General features: G+C 44.7%; 5 protein-coding genes across 5 annotated transcripts; 4 read left to right on the plus strand and 1 right to left on the minus strand.

The window, feature by feature from the left end:
* Nucleotides 1-765: 765 nt before the first annotated feature.
* Nucleotides 766-1,933, plus strand: F4817DRAFT_358098 (uncharacterized protein; the record flags this gene model as incomplete). The annotated part of the gene is made up of 3 exons (XM_049305989.1): nucleotides 766-1,181; nucleotides 1,249-1,391; nucleotides 1,452-1,933. 3 exons carry the CDS (start codon nucleotides 766-768, stop codon nucleotides 1,931-1,933), a joined length of 1,041 nt encoding a protein of 346 aa, XP_049160050.1.
* A 1,523-nt stretch (nucleotides 1,934-3,456) lies between these two features.
* F4817DRAFT_70831 (carbohydrate-binding module family 50 protein) lies at nucleotides 3,457-4,888 on the minus strand. The gene is made up of 3 exons (XM_049307799.1): nucleotides 4,291-4,888; nucleotides 3,866-4,241; nucleotides 3,457-3,775 (listed from the first exon to the last, which is right to left on the minus strand). Exons 1-3 carry the CDS (start codon nucleotides 4,492-4,494, stop codon nucleotides 3,507-3,509), a joined length of 849 nt encoding a protein of 282 aa, XP_049160051.1. The 5' UTR covers nucleotides 4,495-4,888; the 3' UTR covers nucleotides 3,457-3,506.
* A 2,227-nt stretch (nucleotides 4,889-7,115) lies between these two features.
* F4817DRAFT_314938 (uncharacterized protein) lies at nucleotides 7,116-8,072 on the plus strand (the record flags this gene model as incomplete). The annotated part of the gene is made up of 1 exon (XM_049300468.1): nucleotides 7,116-8,072. One exon carries the CDS (start codon nucleotides 7,116-7,118, stop codon nucleotides 8,070-8,072), a length of 957 nt encoding a protein of 318 aa, XP_049160052.1.
* A 2,073-nt stretch (nucleotides 8,073-10,145) lies between these two features.
* F4817DRAFT_364466 (glycoside hydrolase family 62 protein) lies at nucleotides 10,146-11,277 on the plus strand (the record flags this gene model as incomplete). Its single annotated transcript, XM_049306755.1, has 2 exons — nucleotides 10,146-11,132; nucleotides 11,162-11,277. The coding sequence occupies exons 1-2, from the start codon at nucleotides 10,289-10,291 to the stop codon at nucleotides 11,275-11,277; spliced, it is 960 nt and encodes a 319-aa protein (XP_049160053.1). The 5' UTR covers nucleotides 10,146-10,288.
* Nucleotides 11,278-12,608: 1,331 nt separating this feature from the next.
* F4817DRAFT_70848 (synaptobrevin) lies at nucleotides 12,609-14,303 on the plus strand. The gene is made up of 3 exons (XM_049307800.1): nucleotides 12,609-13,355; nucleotides 13,815-14,046; nucleotides 14,100-14,303. Exons 1-3 carry the CDS (start codon nucleotides 13,263-13,265, stop codon nucleotides 14,123-14,125), a joined length of 351 nt encoding a protein of 116 aa, XP_049160054.1. The 5' UTR covers nucleotides 12,609-13,262; the 3' UTR covers nucleotides 14,126-14,303.
* The last annotated feature ends 3,778 nt before the right edge of the window (nucleotides 14,304-18,081 follow it).

Raw genomic sequence — 18,081 nt, forward strand, 5'->3', positions numbered from 1 at the left:
GGCAAAGTAGAACAGGTAGGGGGTGTGGAAGAGCCAGAAGCTGTAGTCACGGACACGAGGTATGATGCAGATGAGGAGGACAATGCGGACGATGAGCAATAAGGGTGACTATTCATCTAGGTTAAACAGTTAAAGAAAATACTCAATAAGCTCTAATCCATGAATTTCCTTCTGAGTACTAATGGTGTAATAGTTGAAGACCTACCTACAGTCTATCACAATTGTAAAATTGTCAGCTACCAACATATATGTAGGTACATGGACTGGAGAAGAGTACATGGTCTATCAGGCGGCTACTGCTTTAAATAATACGGAATCTTTGGGCAGGATAGGCAAGAGAGTTGATAGACTTACTAACCTAGGTAGGTACGAGTAAGCTACCACCTTCGTAGCTACTGCCTTCATACTGTTGCACCTTCCTGGGCCCCTGACCTTGCTTTCCGGCTACCGAGGTTCCTAATCTATCCCAACCTCTTGTCATTCATAACATGGTAAACTTCTATCAACATTAAAAAGTAATATATACAGATCTGATAGCAAGGCAGAAGCACCGCCGATATGTCTAGTGACGGTTCTCAGGACGATCTCCGCGTACACATTCCCAGGGAAACCTTCAGAGGACAAGACCATCGTCGCCATCGATTAACGGCATGGATCTTAGGATTCAAGACTACCGTTTCGCCTCGGACAATTCATGACAGTGATCATGTACTTTTTCCACGAAGGTTTAGAAAAATGTTATATAGGTTCCTCCTGATCCTCATCATGGCTGTATTATATTACTACCTCTTCCATACAAAGTCTCAAATCTCCACATCGGAGTTATGGGCGAGGGAACCAATAAATACTTTGCGCCAATACAAGCATCACGGACGGGAATGTAATATTTCCTCTTTGGACATCCATTTACCTGCCGGATCTGTTTGCTCGGACAAGAATTCGATGCTGACAGCTATGTCATCTGGCGGTCGGGCCGGCAAGGATGCACCCTACACACCTCGGGGTTGCGATATGCGGTGGTTTAGCTCGTGGGAAGCGTGCGATATTCTGGGTCGGTATTCTCAAGTTATTCTCGTGGGAGACTCCATGTTGAGACACATTATCGGGGCCCTGAATATCTTAATTCGAGAGGATATGGGATATGGCGGGGTTACCAATTGGAACTTCGACGAGGAAGAAAAGTATGACGGAAACATAAGTATCTTCTTCGAAGTTTATATAGCCTCGTCGCTAATGTGAGACGTCCAGACGCAAGTGCTTCTGTAACGGGCAATTCGACGTCCGCGATTGCTCAGTCCAGGTTATTTTCAGCACCGCGGATGTCATAGAGCACGACCCTGTAAGTCTCACGTGCACAAGATGGATGCCGGAGTGGGACACAGATTTACGGAGTACGTTTTGATGATAGGCCTTGCTTGGTAATAGCATATCATGTTGATATTTGACGGTAGTTGAGCAAATTGTGCGATATCCCATCCCAGAGGAAGAACATCGACGGTTAGAGAAGGCGATTGATCCCAACCCCTTACAGCGGAAGGCCTTCGTTCTTGGCCATGGGCTCTGGAATAATCTGGAGATAGACCAAGCCTTGAAATGGCTGGATCTGGTATTGGACACGATCGAATCGAAGACGAGAACTAGCACGCGACAGCGGGGCCCAAACTCTAAAGGAAATGTGCCGGTTCTCCTGGTTACGCCAAACGCGGCTGGAGACAAGAAGCCGGATGAGTGGATCGTCAGCCAGGGCAATAAGGCCCTCGTGAAGTTTGAGCACGAGATGGCAGTTCAGGCGGCCGAAAGGGGAATTGACCACCTCGGGACGTGGAACATGAGCATTCAAGCAACCTTATACGACGGTGTGCATATGGATATGCGAGGAAACCTACTGAAGGCTCAGATGGTGTTGAACTGGCTGAATCTATTGGACAGGTGAGGCGGCGCCACCTGGAACCCTCACATAGGGACCGTGGGGATAAATGTTTCGGACGGGCTTTCGCCTTGCATTAAACGTTCCAGGGAATTTTAAACGGGGAATAATTAAATGGTGGGGGGAGAAAGGTACGTCGAATTACCATTATATGCATGCATGCTCTACTACATACCTCTAACAGCGCAAACGAGTTCCACTCCTTACCCATGTACATTAGATGCATGCCCACAACACGATGCAGCAGAGCTAATACAGCTATATTGCTATTCGTACGTACACATGTATGTGTATGCACATGGGCATAGAACATGGTCCGTATAATATGGACCAGATGTTGATGCAAGGGGCTCATCCAATAGCTCTACTGGAGCTAACTCCACACAAAGTTTGTAAATATAGACGAGATTTGAAAAGGACAACGCGTGTTCCGCGTTGTTCCATTGCGGAATAGTCCGCGGCAACGGGGTCCATATATGTACATACGTATTGTATCTACGCTGCCGATATACCCTGTATGTGCAGAGTTACATACGTCTGGCCTAGTAACTCTACAATGTAGCATGATTCCCTACCAACTTACACATGTATGCAGGGTTGCACGAAAACGGTCTCGAACCGAGCTGTTCTGGACCGGGATAAAATAAATAGCAGGCAGAGCGCCCGATTGGCGCAAGTGTTGATATCCTTATAATAGGGTACGTATTAAGAACCGTTTTTGGACTTGAAAATTTCAGCTTGTGATAGATCAGTTTATACTGCGTGGCGTAGGGCGAGTGGATGTAACGGTTCGTGTGTGGTTCATTGGCTGCGGCCCGTGTTTATCTCGATGTGCGTTGGGGTTCGCTTCGAAGTGTCATATCATGATCACGATCTGCTATATATTGAGTTACATAAGATGGAGGATTGGAAATTGTTAGATGACTAATGGATAGGATAGGATAGGTAGGGGAGGCAGGCAGGCAGCTTGGAGGCAAGGGGGGATGAGTGAAAGGAGATGTAAAAAGCGACATACCTACCTTGTTTAACTTCCTCCCCTATGTTTCCCGTCCTTTAGGTACACTAGGTGCCGTTATATGCGCATTGCAAATATTGATATGATGTGATGCGAGGCACGTGAATAAGAAGGACGCTCATATGTCCCTTACATACATAGTATATATATATATATATAATTCTCAGCTTAGAAACTCGGCTCCGGGGTCATAGCTAGGTCTAGAACATGTAGTAGAGACATGTCCGCTGATTCGCGCAGGCGGTGGCTTTAATCACCTTCCTCTTTGGATTCGGTCTTGGGTATTTCGGCGCTTCAAGCGCGTCTATCTCCCGTTTTGTAGTGGGTCCGGAAGACCGTTTTTTCTTAGACGGAGCTGCCGAGGATCCGGAATTCCTGGTCGTCCTGCTCCGCATAATGCTGCGCCTTTTTTTCCCTCGCGGAGTAGGTTACCCGAAGAGATAATTATTACCGGGACCTTGTAATAGTAACAATCAGGGATGTATTGTGGAATTATATAAGCATCGCAGTCATAAAAAAAAAACAAGTTCCGTTGCTAATTACTCCGTACGACGATTTGGCTCGCTACACACCGACGCATACGTTGTATCCCTCCCATAGTAACTTACACTTAGGCCCGACCAGTGGGTTCCATTTATTAAACTGCTCCGCTGTGATCTTATACCGCGCCTCGATATTCGCGCACGTATCCTCCGAATTAACCTGATGCCATGATTTGCACTTGCATATGGACCCAGGTTGGGTGGGCGTAGGATGTACTCTTATACAGCCTGGAGGAATCGCCGTTGTTATATATGGGGGCCTAGTATATGTGCTAGACGTGTCTTTGATTCCTATACCGCTCATGTGTGAGATTTCTGAGCATCAAAGGGCCGAGCTATACCTAAGGTAGGTAAAATATTAGGTATCTCGGGAGAACTTACCAACACAATAGTAGTAATCTGCGCTTAGCCCGGAGCAGTTGACCCCTACGGCTGGATTCCACTTCATGAACTGGGCTGGGTCCGATATCTTATACTTGGAAATAATTTTGGAACAGGTATCGCCGGCTACTGCCCGATAGTAAATATTGCAATCCTTCATGATGCCCGCCTGCGTGAGGGTTGGGCTAGGAGGCGCCGAAACCGCTATTGTGGTTTGGTTTGTCATGAGCCCCTTCTCTACAGTCGAAGGCGGAGGAGTTACTGTTGCAGTGGTCGAGATGGAGATAGATGCAGAGACCGATTGGTCATGTCTGACCTTAACACAGTATGAGTGGCCAATTTTAATACCACTGCAATCGTGTTTGACTGAAGGGTTCTAGAGGTCATATCAGTCAAGGTCAATTTAAGACTGGGGAAGGTATTACCCATTTGATAAAATCGTCGTGGGATAATCCCCAGTAGCTCTCAAAGTAATTACAATCGTAGAGCTTATTCAAAGCCGTCTCATAGGATATGCATGCCGGGTGAGTGTTCGGGTGAATCGTCCCATCTTGATGGCCGTTGCTGGTTCTAGACCAAACGTGTGTTATGGAGAAGAGGATAAGGCATAAGTTCCGAAACGCCCTCATATTGTCAGTATAAGTTGTTATCTAGCAAGCGAGAAGCTTTGGACGGTCAGCTACGTTCGAAAAATGCTAGCTTAAGTCTAGGAGGCAACCAACGTTTGATATAGAGTGTGTGGCTTATGGATTGGGTCCCTTCGTTCTAGTCTATTGATTCTTATAGTACTGACCTTGGTCAAGAGACCTAGCTTGCGAGTGCAGGTTGTACATCGTAGGGTCAACTTGATACTGCGGCTACCAATCTCGGCTTCTGATGCCTGAGGCCAGGATAATTACCGTTGGGCGATTAACGCTGCCATAGCTCTGTTCATTTCAACTTACCACGACGAGACGGTGGGAATACAAGATGTGCAGTCAGTTCTATCAGCCGACTGAGTCTGTGTTGCGGAACACCTCGGTTGGGTTAAATATCACATTGTCTCAGTTTCGGCGGCAGCTTCGAATAGGGGCTCCGAATATCATCGCAGCAAAATCCTCACGACACTAAATCAACTCGCCTAAACGCTAACCTAAGGGCACCATGTCAAACTTCAAATTTCCTCTAGGCCATGGCGATGCCGATCGAAGTCCAACCGTCTCGTTAGTTGGACGAGATTGTCCTATTTGGTGTGCTCCCACCTGATCCGTTTGCTTTCGTCTGTGGCCCTTCCCCCGCACGAAGTCTGACTGATTTGCGACAAACTCATTTCACGTTCCGACGTCATGCCGACTTCAAATTGCACAAGAGTTTTGGATTGAGACAGATGACGACGCGAGTCGGTGGAGGTCCCTAAACAAGGCTGCGCAAGTTCTTATATGGTTATGGCATTAGTGGGTATGGCCCTGGGCGACGTAGGTCCGCACGACCACAGCGCCGACCAGCCGAGAAGCTTTGTAGGAGGTTTCATGATCTCTGGCCTAGTACAAGGCTCCTATGATAAACAGTCACGGCTTATCAAAATAGAATTCATCCAACGAGGTCTATATTCTTCCCAACGTTCCTCTTTTGACCAAGAACTAATCGACCGCGATCAAGTTAATGTTGAATATCTCAATACGTCGGCTTAATATGACTACCAATATCCGACGGGGAGTCATCGTTCTACCTAACCACTCATGGCCGCATTTGGTAAACAGCAGGCTAGGAATACCGTACTCGATAGGGGACCTTGACGGGTCATAGATCATGGTCACGCGATCGTAGATCCTAAGTCTTTCGCTGACCATAAACCCACACATAATGTCTTCGTCGTTTACTTGAGTTAATGTTATATAGGTAGTATATGCTCATTGAACACTATACTACTAACTACTACGATGAACATAGGAATAGGGGTAAACTAGTCTCTTTTACCACACTATCAATTGGCATGTTTACTATTAGTGCAGTAAGTTAAATACACAACGGCCTAGTTGGATATAAGCACCAGAGACCGTCAGGGTTGCTCTACACGAATCCGAATCCAGCGGGTTAGGTACAAGGCTTCAAAACAAATAAGATACGAATGGGCAACGGGACTGCAATAATGGAAATAGGAGGTATCAACCTAAGTACGTAACATGGGCTTACGAGGTGTGTATTGCACTTCCTGTGTCGGAGAGAACCCTTGATGGGTGTCGTACGTACGTAGAGTGAATATCAGGATAGTCGAATTGAACTATGAACGCCTGGCCCTCTACCCTCTTTCGAGGGCGCTGCGCGCCTCTTATATACCCAATCTTAGTAGATATACCCCTGAATTGAACCCCTAACCCATTTATTCCTTAATATCCTGTCGGTGAGCGAAGTCGATATGGTCAATATTGGCTTTCTTGATAGAGTACCTATCTTCGTGTATAGTTCGGCGACAGGTAGCACTTGCTTCACCAATGTAACTACAATAGGAAAACAGATATATTAGGTAGGTAGTTAGATACTTAGATGTCGGAATGAAGTCACTTGGATCGTGGGGTTAAACGGCGTCGTCGGCGTGGTAACATGTGACATTTAGCATGCTAGTGAAATCATAACTGAGCTGTTTGGATATTACGAAAAGTACATGAGTATGTAAAGTCCCTGGAATCTATATTCTTTTCTTGAAAGAGAACTATAGCGTTATATATTCTCTTGATGTTATCAGGTAATATGCAAAATATTTGCCACAAACCCCTTATGGGAATATACCTCTATAGTAAAACTTCTAACAACTATCTCTCCCCTTCTCTATCTTACTAATACAAGCGATGAAAGTATGGAGGCGATTGCAGTTTTTTCTTTCGCAGTTAACGTCATTCAGGTAGTTGATTGGAGTCTGAAAGCCGTGGGTGTTTGCAAAAAGGTATACGGAGACGGGCAAATCGATCAGGTACAAGGCCAGATCGTGGCCAGCTTGAAGGAGGCTCTAGAAGCACTCCAAAAAGAAATATCGGCCCAGGCACAACCAACTACAGCAGGTGATCATGCTATTTTTCATATTGCGTGCAAGTGTAGAGATTGTCAGGATTCTAGATGAGACATCTAGAATAGGTAAAGGAATTGTTTAGTATGTATAGACGAGAGATCTTCATAGGTAGTTTAGAGTTCCTTGCGGAACAACGAAGTTGTTTCCATACTGTTTCGTTCCACCTCGTGACACGTCCCGACTATTGTCTGAATTTCAAACCTATCCATGAAGCAACGCACAACACTCATGCACTATACATTGAAAGGGCTATCTCCACTTCTTAGTCCATATATACTATCACCAATAAGCAAAGACGTCAATTTCTACAAAGATTTCGAAGCTCGAGCCCAGCTTATACGCGCATTATTGGATCAGGGAGCTGACCCTAATGGTAGGGCAGAAGTGGAAATCGTAAACTTGACTAGCAAAGATTTTGTATCCACGCCTGGTATGCAACAGGAGACGGCATGGGCGCGTCTTCTGCAAATCATAGCCCATACATTCGATGATACTGTTTTCGTCGACAATACAGTATCAACTTGGGTTGAACTGGTAAACGAGCTTTTAAAGCATGGCGCGAATCACCGAGAACTCGTTCAAAATCTGAAGCATCATATACAATTCTCAATCTTGATTCGTACGTACCCATCCCCGCCATGTATGTTTCATTCACGCGTCGTCTTTAATTATCAGGCACAACCCCTGGACATAATTACAAACTTTATACGCAACGATGAGCTTACCTACGACATAACCCGCACTCTACAGCCAACCGGCCACTACGACCCTGTTCGTTTTAATAATGTATATTTCCACACATCCTTAGTTGGTGACGAGTTTCTAAGAAAAGTCTTTGATATCGAGAACCTCATTTACTTAACTAATGAAGGCACTTGGGATGTCAGCCATAGGGTCTTGGATCATTTAGCTGCGGAGATACTGGGTTTATCTAAATACAAATGGGACAGTTCCGATACTACTGGCGCTTCACGGCCCGGCTTGAGAACCGGACCGTTTACAACAAGCTACAACTTTTACTGCATTAATTTCTACCAGGGCTTATCGGGGGAAGCGGCACCTAATCCATTAGTCGGAATTCTGAAAAAGGTGCTTGGGATCCTTAACGAATTCCCTCCCCTACCTCGAGAAGCTGGTCCTAGTGTCGTCTACGTTAGAAATTGATATTTGTTTGCAAGGAAGGATTATTCAGTACAGCACGATATGGTTTATAATGCTAGTATTTCACTGTATTTATTATTGTTATTATTATTTTCAAGCGGGTGTGCTTCCCCCTTCTAAATTTTTTTTTCATTGAGAAGTTTTCCTTTGACGAGCTGGGGAAGGCCTACAACGCCTTAAGGGCGGGAACACTAGCTGGAAGGGCGGTTGTGGTATTTCCATAGACGTTCACGAAATCATAACCATTTTTAGTCTTATATATCCTGCCTATCATGACTATATGAAAAGCTAATAAAAAACGTCTAACACTCTTATTGCCACTAGTTATTGGATTGCGGACCAATGCAAGATGCATACCTACCTCATGTATCTACACAAGATTTGGGAAGGGGGAATTTACTGCCAATCGTGGTTAAAGCTCTAATCAGTTTTTAGCCCTAGCCTACTCCATCAGAGCTCTTATTAATTTGCTTCGTCTCGGCCGTGGTAGTATCTTGCGGGGTGGACGAGTGGTCAACCATTTGCAAGATATCCTTGTCTCTGTCGCTCTTCCTATACCTTATAGTCAGTAGACCATAAATCTCTGGCAGAATAAGCTAGCTAAGTGAATTCGCTGGGGCACGTTAATGACCTTCGCCATAGAATTGGCCTGGAAAGTGAAGCCATATCCTAGTAGTACGTGAAGCTCTATCCCCTTTACCACATAGTTTCCTCCTTAGTGAATAATATTTTACTCGATTCTGAGAATTATCTCTGATTTTGGTTATATGGCTATCCCGCTATCCCGCTATCCCGCTACCCCTTTTATGGCAGGTCAAGATTCCTAGGTACTTACAGGAAGCTTATCCTTGCTATCCTTTTTAGTTCCAGAATATTTATCATTGTTGTCACCCTCCTACGAACGGTTTATTCCTTATGATCCCTACTCAACATTCTCATCGCTAACCAGTGGGCTACTCGTGAATACGTAGTCACCGCATTCGTTGTCTCTGCGCCGACCATCAAACCGCTCTTTAGTCGGCGCCTCTGGGGTCTTCACGTGTCTACAATACGATCAAGAACTTATGAGTCAAACGGGTCAGGACTACGCTCTGGGAAGGCTCTAAAGGGAATAGTCATTCTGTCGTGGTCGAAATTTAGAACCGTGCTAGATATGTTGCTGGGAGCTCCAGTGGTAGGAAGACTCTCGAGATGTCTCGTGGTTGGTCTAAAAAGCCAAGCAATTAAAAAATAAAACTTCCGAGTGAAGCAAGCCAAGAGCACTTTGTACAGTGGTATTCAGATGAGGAAGCCGGTATTTACGTTACCGAGACGTTCACAGTTTCTAGTGAAGAAAATAAACGGAAGGCGTAAGTATTTCTTTCGTGAAATGGGATCTCTACTATGGAGTTTCGAAGCGACTAGACTACAAGTCCGAGACTCTAAGTTCTCGAATAGGATATAGAAGTGCCCAAAGCACACAGATCGAAGTACTATAGATGCTCTACGCGGCTTTAATTGCTTATAGGTAGCATAAACTAAGACTTCGATTTTTCAATCTACAGACAAGAGCCGGTTTATTTCTGGCCTATCTCGGTCACTACCGTATATTGCTGATACCTAATCCATATTACGTCGCAGATATATCCTATACCCTCATCCCCCTGGACTTCGCTATAGGTGGGTTTGAATAGTATAGACTCATTCTGATGTCGTAAGGATACAGAGCATCTTGACTTACAAGGCAAACTCTCCTAACTTTGTATTAATTATATTTAGCTATACCCCTTACAGCTACGTGATTTGCTCACCTATAAGCAAGCGTTACATCAAGTTTCTTAGCAAAACTCTATATATACTATATGCTACTGACGTCGGAAATTTAAAGGCTAATGCTACGTAAAGGGCCATTTGGTGGTTCTAGAACAGCCGTTATAACCAGTCCCCGCAATACGGGTTAATTGGGACTACAAGCGCAGCTATCACAGCAATTACCGTAGGCTCCCGTTAATTAACTTGTATTTTGTATTAATCCACGATGGGAAGTTTTGTGAAGATACAGCACCCTGGGCAGCCCGGTGGGCGACGCGGTCTTTGCTTAGATCCAGTACGTGACTGAAAATACCTACCTGCTATGTGAACAGATATACAAATTTGACGATCCTCCTCCTTAATTCTCCTTTAGATCCAACCGTCGAGCTTCTCATTTTGGCTTTCAACTATAAGAGGATATCATCAGGATGAGATTCCTGAATACTAATATGGGCTTGGTGTCAACCGGCATCCTATGGCTCGCCTCGACAGCAGCCGTCATAGCGCAGACATGCGATCTTCCGTCAACTTATCGCTGGGCATCTACAGGCGCACTGGCAACACCGAAGTCTGGTTGGGTCTCGCTTAAAGACTTCACTAACGTCGTCTACAAGGGCCAACATCTTGTGTATGGGACAACTCATAACACGGGGTCGGGCTGGGGCTCAATGACCTTCAGCCTCTTTTCAAACTGGTCTGACATGGCCACGGCCAGCCAAAATACGATGAGTGCAGGCACAGTAGCACCCACATTATTCTACTTCAAACCGAAGGACATCTGGGTGCTTGCCTACCAATGGGGACCGACGGCATTCTCCTACCGAACGTCAACCGATCCTACCAACGCAAATGGGTGGTCATCGACGCAGACACTTTTCTCCGGAACCATCTCGGGCTCTGGTACCGGCTGTATTGATCAAACAGTCATCGGTGACGACACAAATATTTACTTGTTCTTTACCGGAGATAATGGCAAGGTCTATCGGGCTAGCATGTCCATTGACAAGTTTCCCGGCAGTTTCGGCACATCGTCAACGGTGGTCCTAAGCGACACAACCAATAATCTCTTTGAAGCCGTCCAGGTCTACACTATTCAGGGTCAGAAAAAGTACCTCATGATCGTCGAGGCGATCGGGTCAAACGGGCGATACTTTAGATCATTTACGGCCGACAGTTTGGACGGTTCCTGGAAACCGCAGGCCGCAACCGAGAGCAACCCATTTGCTGGCAAGGCCAACAGTGGTGCTACTTGGACCAACGACATTAGTCACGGTGATCTGGTTCGCAGCAACCCCGACCAGACTATGACATTGACCCATGTAACCTAGAGTTGCTTTATCAAGGCCGAGATAAGAATTCCGGTGGTGACTATGGTTTATTGCCTTACCGTCCCGGTGTTCTGACACTGCAGCGTTAGTGCGGAGGGAAAGGCTCCGGTATTCTCTTGCCATGGAAACTGCTGATGCAGGTAATGTGATTGTGCATGTACCTTATGATCCGACAGAGAGAAAGTTTCAACTTGAAGGGTAGAATTCGATGGTCCAAGATTGTATATAGTAAATATTTAAATGCATATAAGTACTTCCCGAATGGTTTCAACTGCATATTTCAACATGAACAAAGACTAAAGAAAGGTGCAGAAGTAATATGGCAAATGCTAGTATCCTGCGTTTAAAGATAATGTTCCTAATGCTAGAAAACTACTAAGCCATATATAAGGTAGGTAACCGGTGGTTATACACAACTATACTTCAAAACCCCATATGATTCGTATGTAGCTTGACTAATGATAGTTCCCACGAACTAGATATATAATGATAATATGATATATAGGCAGTTTATATTTTTCTCAAGAGAACCTAGGTTTAATTATTAGATGTATTGTTATCGAAAGGAGGTAGGTAAAAGATCCGATAAATATGACTATTAGATACCTAGGTACATTGTAATGAGGTGCTTCAAGCTTGTTCTGTTTGGCGGGAAGTGCCACGAGGGTATTGAGGGCATTTCGCAACAGGTAATCATGATCTGTAATGAGGTACCTAAGTTAATACCGGGTGTCAGTGCATTTTGACACTTGGTCTCCTAACGCTATAAGTTACCTAGGTGATGCTACATGAAGTATTTATAATTAAATAACAGCATGCACTGTCACCGGAGCATGTAGTAGCTCAAGCTCCATGTTACTGAAGTAAAAACTTCCTAGGCGTGTCGCCCTGGCCAGGCAGACCCCGGAGGGTTTTTCACGGGTGCAAGTGTTCGAGTCCCACCGGATTCACACCTGGCACCGTATTTTTGGGGGGATCTTTCTCCCCTCTATAATCCTCTATATATTTCATAAACTCGTATTTGAGACAAGAAATAGGCTGAAGTTTATTAACTATTTGACTAATTTGACTTACTTCCAGGAGGAATCAATGCAAATCCAGGTGGGAAACCCCATCTCTTTGCTTCTTTGTACCTCTCTTGATGGACGTATGTCTCGTATTAGCTACTATTATATATAAGGTATATACCTATGTTCTTAATACTGGCTTACTATTCTAGGCCAGTCTAAATTATAAGATGAATTTGTTCATTCATCGAGGAGGTCCTTTATTATGGATGTAGTCTGCTTAAAGGGGTCACCAGCCATAGGTAAAGGTATGGAAGTCGACGCTCACTAGCCACAAGTGGCTTGGCATTCTTGTAAGTACCCATGTACCTTACGTACCCTAGGGTCTTTTGGCAACATTGAATAATGGCTGCCTGCGCGGCGTCGGGCCATACGCGTTCTTGCTCAGCCACGAACAAGCTTCGTGGGCGGTTCTAAAAATCCATCTGATATCTGCTATTACGGGCAATTAAGAGATCGTTTTTCTCGAGCGAAAATCGGGCGAAGAGAAAAAAAACTGAGGTCATAAGAGGCTGTTCCAACATTGTTATTGGACTGCTGAGACTTGTAATAACAGTTACCTGGATACGGGTTACATGTACTCAGACATCGGTTTAGCAAACCGACTAACCTAAGCTATCACATGACTGTGATTTGTCGCCTTTGCCGGGGTGATTGATGGGGTGATGCTAGCGCGCCCCTTAGGTACGAGTTTAGTGTATGAGGTACTAATTGAAGTACCAGTGTACCAAAAACTTCCAGCGCTCCCAGACAACCAAGCGTCTCGGATACAACTTTAGCCTTCGCAACTTTCCCAATTTCTAACTTCCGGCCTCCCTCCAACCTCTCTTTGCTTCTCTCATTCCCAACTTCCTTTGCCACACCCATATCATCAAACCAATACCAACTCTCATCATCCGCGACAAAAATACTATCCGTATCGTATTTATTCCGGCGCCGCTTTCGACCAACATTCGCTTCCTTATTGACAAACCTAACCCGACCGTGTTTTATCACCACTCGCCAAAATGTCGAACGAAGCTCCCTATGATCCTTACATCCCCAGCGGCCAGGCCGCACCTCAGCAGGGCGGCAACAATCGAACGCAGGCGTTACAAGCTGTAAGTTTATTTCGTCGACTAGATTTAATTTTCGATGCCTCTGCTCCGGGATCACGAGATATCGATAGCCAATATGGAGGACCAATTGCGACGAAACAATGTTACGAGACCAGCTCCTTTTATGCCCAACAACATCTATCTTAACCATCACAACTCTGCAGAATAATTAATTCCAATACTTAAAACGCATTATTCTGGCGATGGGTAGCGAGGAAATATAAAAGGGATGCGCATACGCATACAGTTGATGACAGAAGATTTGAGGCCAAAGATACCTTCCCACAATTTACGTCTCAACGCTACATCACGGACTAGGGTATTGCGTCAGGCTTCAAGCATATCCACTCGATTTTCGCGACACCGTGAGCAGTATGAACCGCAATATCTCAGAATCCAGGAGCAGAATGCGATTTATAAACAGTCAAAGTGCCTAATTTAAGCTAACAATTAGTTTCATAGCAAATCGACGACACCGTCGGTGTTATGCGAGAGAACATCAACAAGGTCTCCCAACGTGGCGAGCGTCTCGATGCCCTGCAAGATAAGACCGACAACCTAGCCGTCTCTGCCCAGGGCTTCCGCCGCGGTGCCAACAGAGTCCGCAAGCAGATGTGGTGGAAGGATATGAAGATGAGGATGTGCCTGATTGCCGGTATCATCATCCTAATTCTAGTTATTGTCGTCCCTTCCGGTAAGTTGCGACTCAGCCATTTAGGGATATTCCCGTTCTAATTTATTCTACAGTCCTCGCAAGTCAGGGCAAGGTCTAATTTAATTCCACTGTACATCACTGGGTACATCGGGTGCTAATCGACTTGATGGCATGAATGACGGGTTGAATCTCGCAGGCTACGAGCAGCAGTAGACGCACATTGGCGACACCGAACATGAAAAAATCTTCGGAATCGCTAGCACAGAGAGGAGTTTGTCTTTGATTTGGCCGGTCTTTCTTTGGCTTGCAAACGTAACGAATTCGGAACGCTTAGGATACCGTCGACGCCCTAACCAAACCCTTAGGGACGGAGCGGCGGACGAATCAAACTTGTATGTATGATGGCGAGGCGTTTTTCGACTAATTTAAGATATCTTACGACCCCCTTAAGATCGATGCTTATTGGCGTATAAACTAATTACTCTTCCCTGGTCCTAATCCTGTTGCGAATGTGTTCTCAGCCTCCTCTATGAGTAGTGAATTATGATAGCCGCATAGATATGAAATTAATAGCTTCAAGGCTTTGATTATCGCTAGATGGCATTCGAAGGTATAAACGCCGTAATCATTTTAAAGTTTCTAGAACGGTATCACCAACCACTCGTTACTTGTTGCATCTCCGGCCATTACCTCAGCTCTTTGTCCAACCTAATATTAGATCGCTACGTGCTTTGCAACATAGATTCATTTGCCAACAATTGTACGTACCATGCATGGTGTTGGAAACGAGCAGGTGGTTTGCAGTCCCTATCGCCAGAAGGACGAATAGCTTTTCGAATTAAATCTTTTAAGATATAAAATCCAATTCATGTAAACGATAGATCGTCTGAAGAGTACTTCGTTAACATTTCCCTGAACTTCGATTACGTTTCACATGGTGTTGTAAGGGTAGAGCACAGTTGTAAATTTTCCAGTCCACCCCAGGAATAAAGCCAATCATGCATAGTTCATGAGATTGCAGAATACACTAGGTAATTTCCCAAGTTAATTGTAGCGGTTATTCTAGCTACCTTTGAATATTGAGATATCTATGAGTTGTATATGATATAAAAATATAAGAGGTAGGTAGGTACCTTGGTCTAGCCAACCCTTGCATAACGTCAACTTATCCCCTGAACTGTGATTCTACGTTATTAAATCGGCCAATCATATTTATTATAAAGGGTATATCGCAAGGTCTTTTCCTTTTATTGATGTTAATGAGCCACGTTGAATCTTACGTAGGTACTCTACCGATTACTAAGGGGGGGTGCAGTCTTACATACGCTAGTTAAGGGGATGGCCTGGCAGATCTCAGATTCAAACTAACTAAACTCGAAGGAATATTTCTGCAATATTCGTAAAGGGTGCTGGGTACATGTAGTGGATGAAGTAGGTGGAGATGACGTTAGGGGTAACAATAGAACGTCTCGATTGATATGAGCTTGCTCTTTTTATAAGATCGGTCTGGTAGGTATGTGAACAAGGGATATTGGGGTTGGCACATATATTGTCTTGGACAATCAACCATAGAGGGACGGGCATTAAGCGTGCTCTTGGACTATACCAGGTATAGATGCATATATTGCTATAGGCAAGCCTGAGAAAGTATTATGATACCTTATCACTTCAAAACAATTAACTTAATATTATGATTGTCTCATTACGAAGTGAAATAATAAGTGCCTAGGTAGGTAGTTGTATGAATAACCTACTTACTCATATATGTCTTGGTTAACGAGATAAACTATCTACATAAGCTACACGAAATAGCTTACGGTAGACTACGTGCTGTCTATGCTTTACAATACAGGATGCCTATAGACGTCGTCTATCAATAGGAGCTCGGGCTTCTATCACAGCCCTCTATCACATCCCATTGCTCCTTCCTATGTATCTTAAGATTCCATGACAAGCTGAATCGTGATGATAGCATAGTATTGTGATATGCCTGAAAGTGAGCTTCACTAAGTCTAAGTCGTTTATATTTATGACAAGAAAAATGCCAATGCAAGCGTCACTCCGTACCTAGGAACTGAGAGACCTGCAGCGCAAAATAGAGACCTCGGACTCTACAATGGGCGAGATCTTGCCATATTATGGTAGCCATTGCTTCGTCATGGATCAGTACTGACTTTTGTACACACTCCTTAGGTCGCTATAGAGAGCAATGGGGTATGATGAAAAGATGTGAGTTGCGATCTGGGTATGTGGTGCTGTACGCGTCGAAGGCGTCTCTGATCTATCTGCTCCGAGGATGTATCATTCCTCTAAAGCCAACTTTAAGTATGTTGCAGATACTTTTAACAGAGTGTGGGAGCGTAATGAGGTTTATGATCTGCCAGGGGCGTCAAAATTGAATATTTCCATATGTAAAGCGTTTGCTATTTACTATATGACAATTCGATGCAGATCCGACTTGAAGGGGTGGTGAGTCGTGGAGTAGGTACCAAGCGACCCAGTGCCAGGGTGGATTGCGGTGCGATGGTCATATTGAAATTTTGGTCGATGCCTTTATTTTTTGATAGACTACGTTTCTGAAAGAAAGATCGTAATCTGATAAAAAAAAAAAAAAAAGAGTGTATAATCCGTGACTAAGAGAGAACGATAGAAGGGGAATACTCTGAACAGCCTTATCCCTCCGGCGGAGCTGCGACCGTATATCTCAGCATAAGTCACTGATGATTAAAGAATACCTTCATAGTTCAGATTAAACCGTTCCGTGTCTTAATCGGGTGGCGATAAACCAGCGGGGATCGAAGGATAGGCGTCCTGATTGCCCCAGCGCCCAATAACTAGCCCCTTCAGCCCATCTGCTTAAACATTAGCGATGTACTAGATAGGTAGGTAGTTAAGGTAGAGAGTGATCCGGCACAGTCCTTCATATAATCTATACCACGCGATACCGTTGAGTTTTTAGTAGAATCGCCATAGAAATATTCTCAAGTCCTGGTAGCAATGGTAAAAAATTGGTAAATCCACGAGGTATAATGATCAGGGGTAATAGCTCCGGCCGACTATGCAAAGCCTTCTTTCAAAGTTCGGCAGCCGAAAGTGGCCTGTCCCAAACATACCTGATACTTGATGACATCGGCAAATAAACAGACGTGTCTCGACATATAGCTAGAGGACGAAAGGATGTAGTTAGATTGAGGCCCTTGGAATATCAACGCAACATGAGGTCCTATGATCAGTGAAATTTGAACCTGGCTCCGGCTGCACACGGTAATAGCCAAATTCCCGACAATGCAGCTTTTGGAGAATGTTGGAGACAGAAACTTCACGCCAGTATGTCGCTAGAATGTTTGACTGTATATCATAGTAGCCGGGACTCGGTCTTCCCTAACATTCAGCATCAAGTAGTACAGAGGTGAATACAGAGATGCCCCTTCGGTATGCGTTACGCCGGGGAGACTAATCCGACTGCATGAGCACTGCCTCTCGTCTAAAGCCGGCAGGTGAATAGAATACAATATATGCCGTCGTAAGCGCCAGTACGACTTTTATGAACGCGGCGGGATTTTTGCGTGGACTCCAGATCGACGTTCCAGCACGTTGGACAGTCTGATAGCTACAGCACACAGCCTCGACCGCGACGAGCATGAGGTGTGTGTGTATGTGTCACCGGGTTACTAGACTGGGGAATCATCTAGCTGAGTGCATTTTTTGAATAATGCATCGATCCATATTGAATGGGATCGAGTTCCTAGCTTAGGTACCCGGCATCTCGGCCATGGGTGGTTATCTTGAAGGTCAAGTGGCCATGCAGAATAAGGGACTGACTTGTCGAGGTTACTCTAGGTTTTATATTTTATGATAGGAAATATTTTACTTAATTGGATGTTCGTCATTCTTGGCTGTGTAAGGTACGGTAGTGAAGCTCTTGGATCTGCTGCAGCTCGAAGCTTGGAGGCCTGAGGGAATGCGACCAAGGGTTGTGATGGTGTGTTGATGCGACGATCATAGGGTCTAGCTAAAAGAGGATGCTACTATTTGAAGTTGTAGATATCACAGATATCACAGATATCACAGATA

The sequence above is a fragment of the Daldinia loculata genome, assembly GCF_022478755.1.
Source record: "Daldinia loculata strain CBS 113971 unplaced genomic scaffold F4817scaffold_18, whole genome shotgun sequence".
Classification (NCBI taxonomy): domain Eukaryota; kingdom Fungi; phylum Ascomycota; class Sordariomycetes; order Xylariales; family Hypoxylaceae; genus Daldinia; species Daldinia loculata.

Bases quoted from the DNA above. Each gene is read 5' to 3' on its own strand.
- F4817DRAFT_70831 (XM_049307799.1), bottom strand. From the start codon at position 4,494: ATGAGGGCGTTTCGGAACTTATGCCTTATCCTCTTCTCCATAACACAC. The intron at 4,242-4,290 runs GTAATACCTTCC...TATGACCTCTAG, and splicing joins ACGACGATTTTATCAAATGG to AACCCTTCAGTCAAACACGA. The intron at 3,776-3,865 runs GTAAGTTCTCCC...TGAGCGGTATAG, and splicing joins AGATTACTACTATTGTGTTG to GAATCAAAGACACGTCTAGC.
- F4817DRAFT_70848 (XM_049307800.1), top strand. From the start codon at position 13,263: ATGTCGAACGAAGCTCCCTATGATCCTTACATCCCCAGCGGCCAGGCC. The intron at 13,356-13,814 runs GTAAGTTTATTT...TTAGTTTCATAG, and splicing joins GAACGCAGGCGTTACAAGCT to CAAATCGACGACACCGTCGG. The intron at 14,047-14,099 runs GTAAGTTGCGAC...TTTATTCTACAG, and splicing joins AGTTATTGTCGTCCCTTCCG to TCCTCGCAAGTCAGGGCAAG.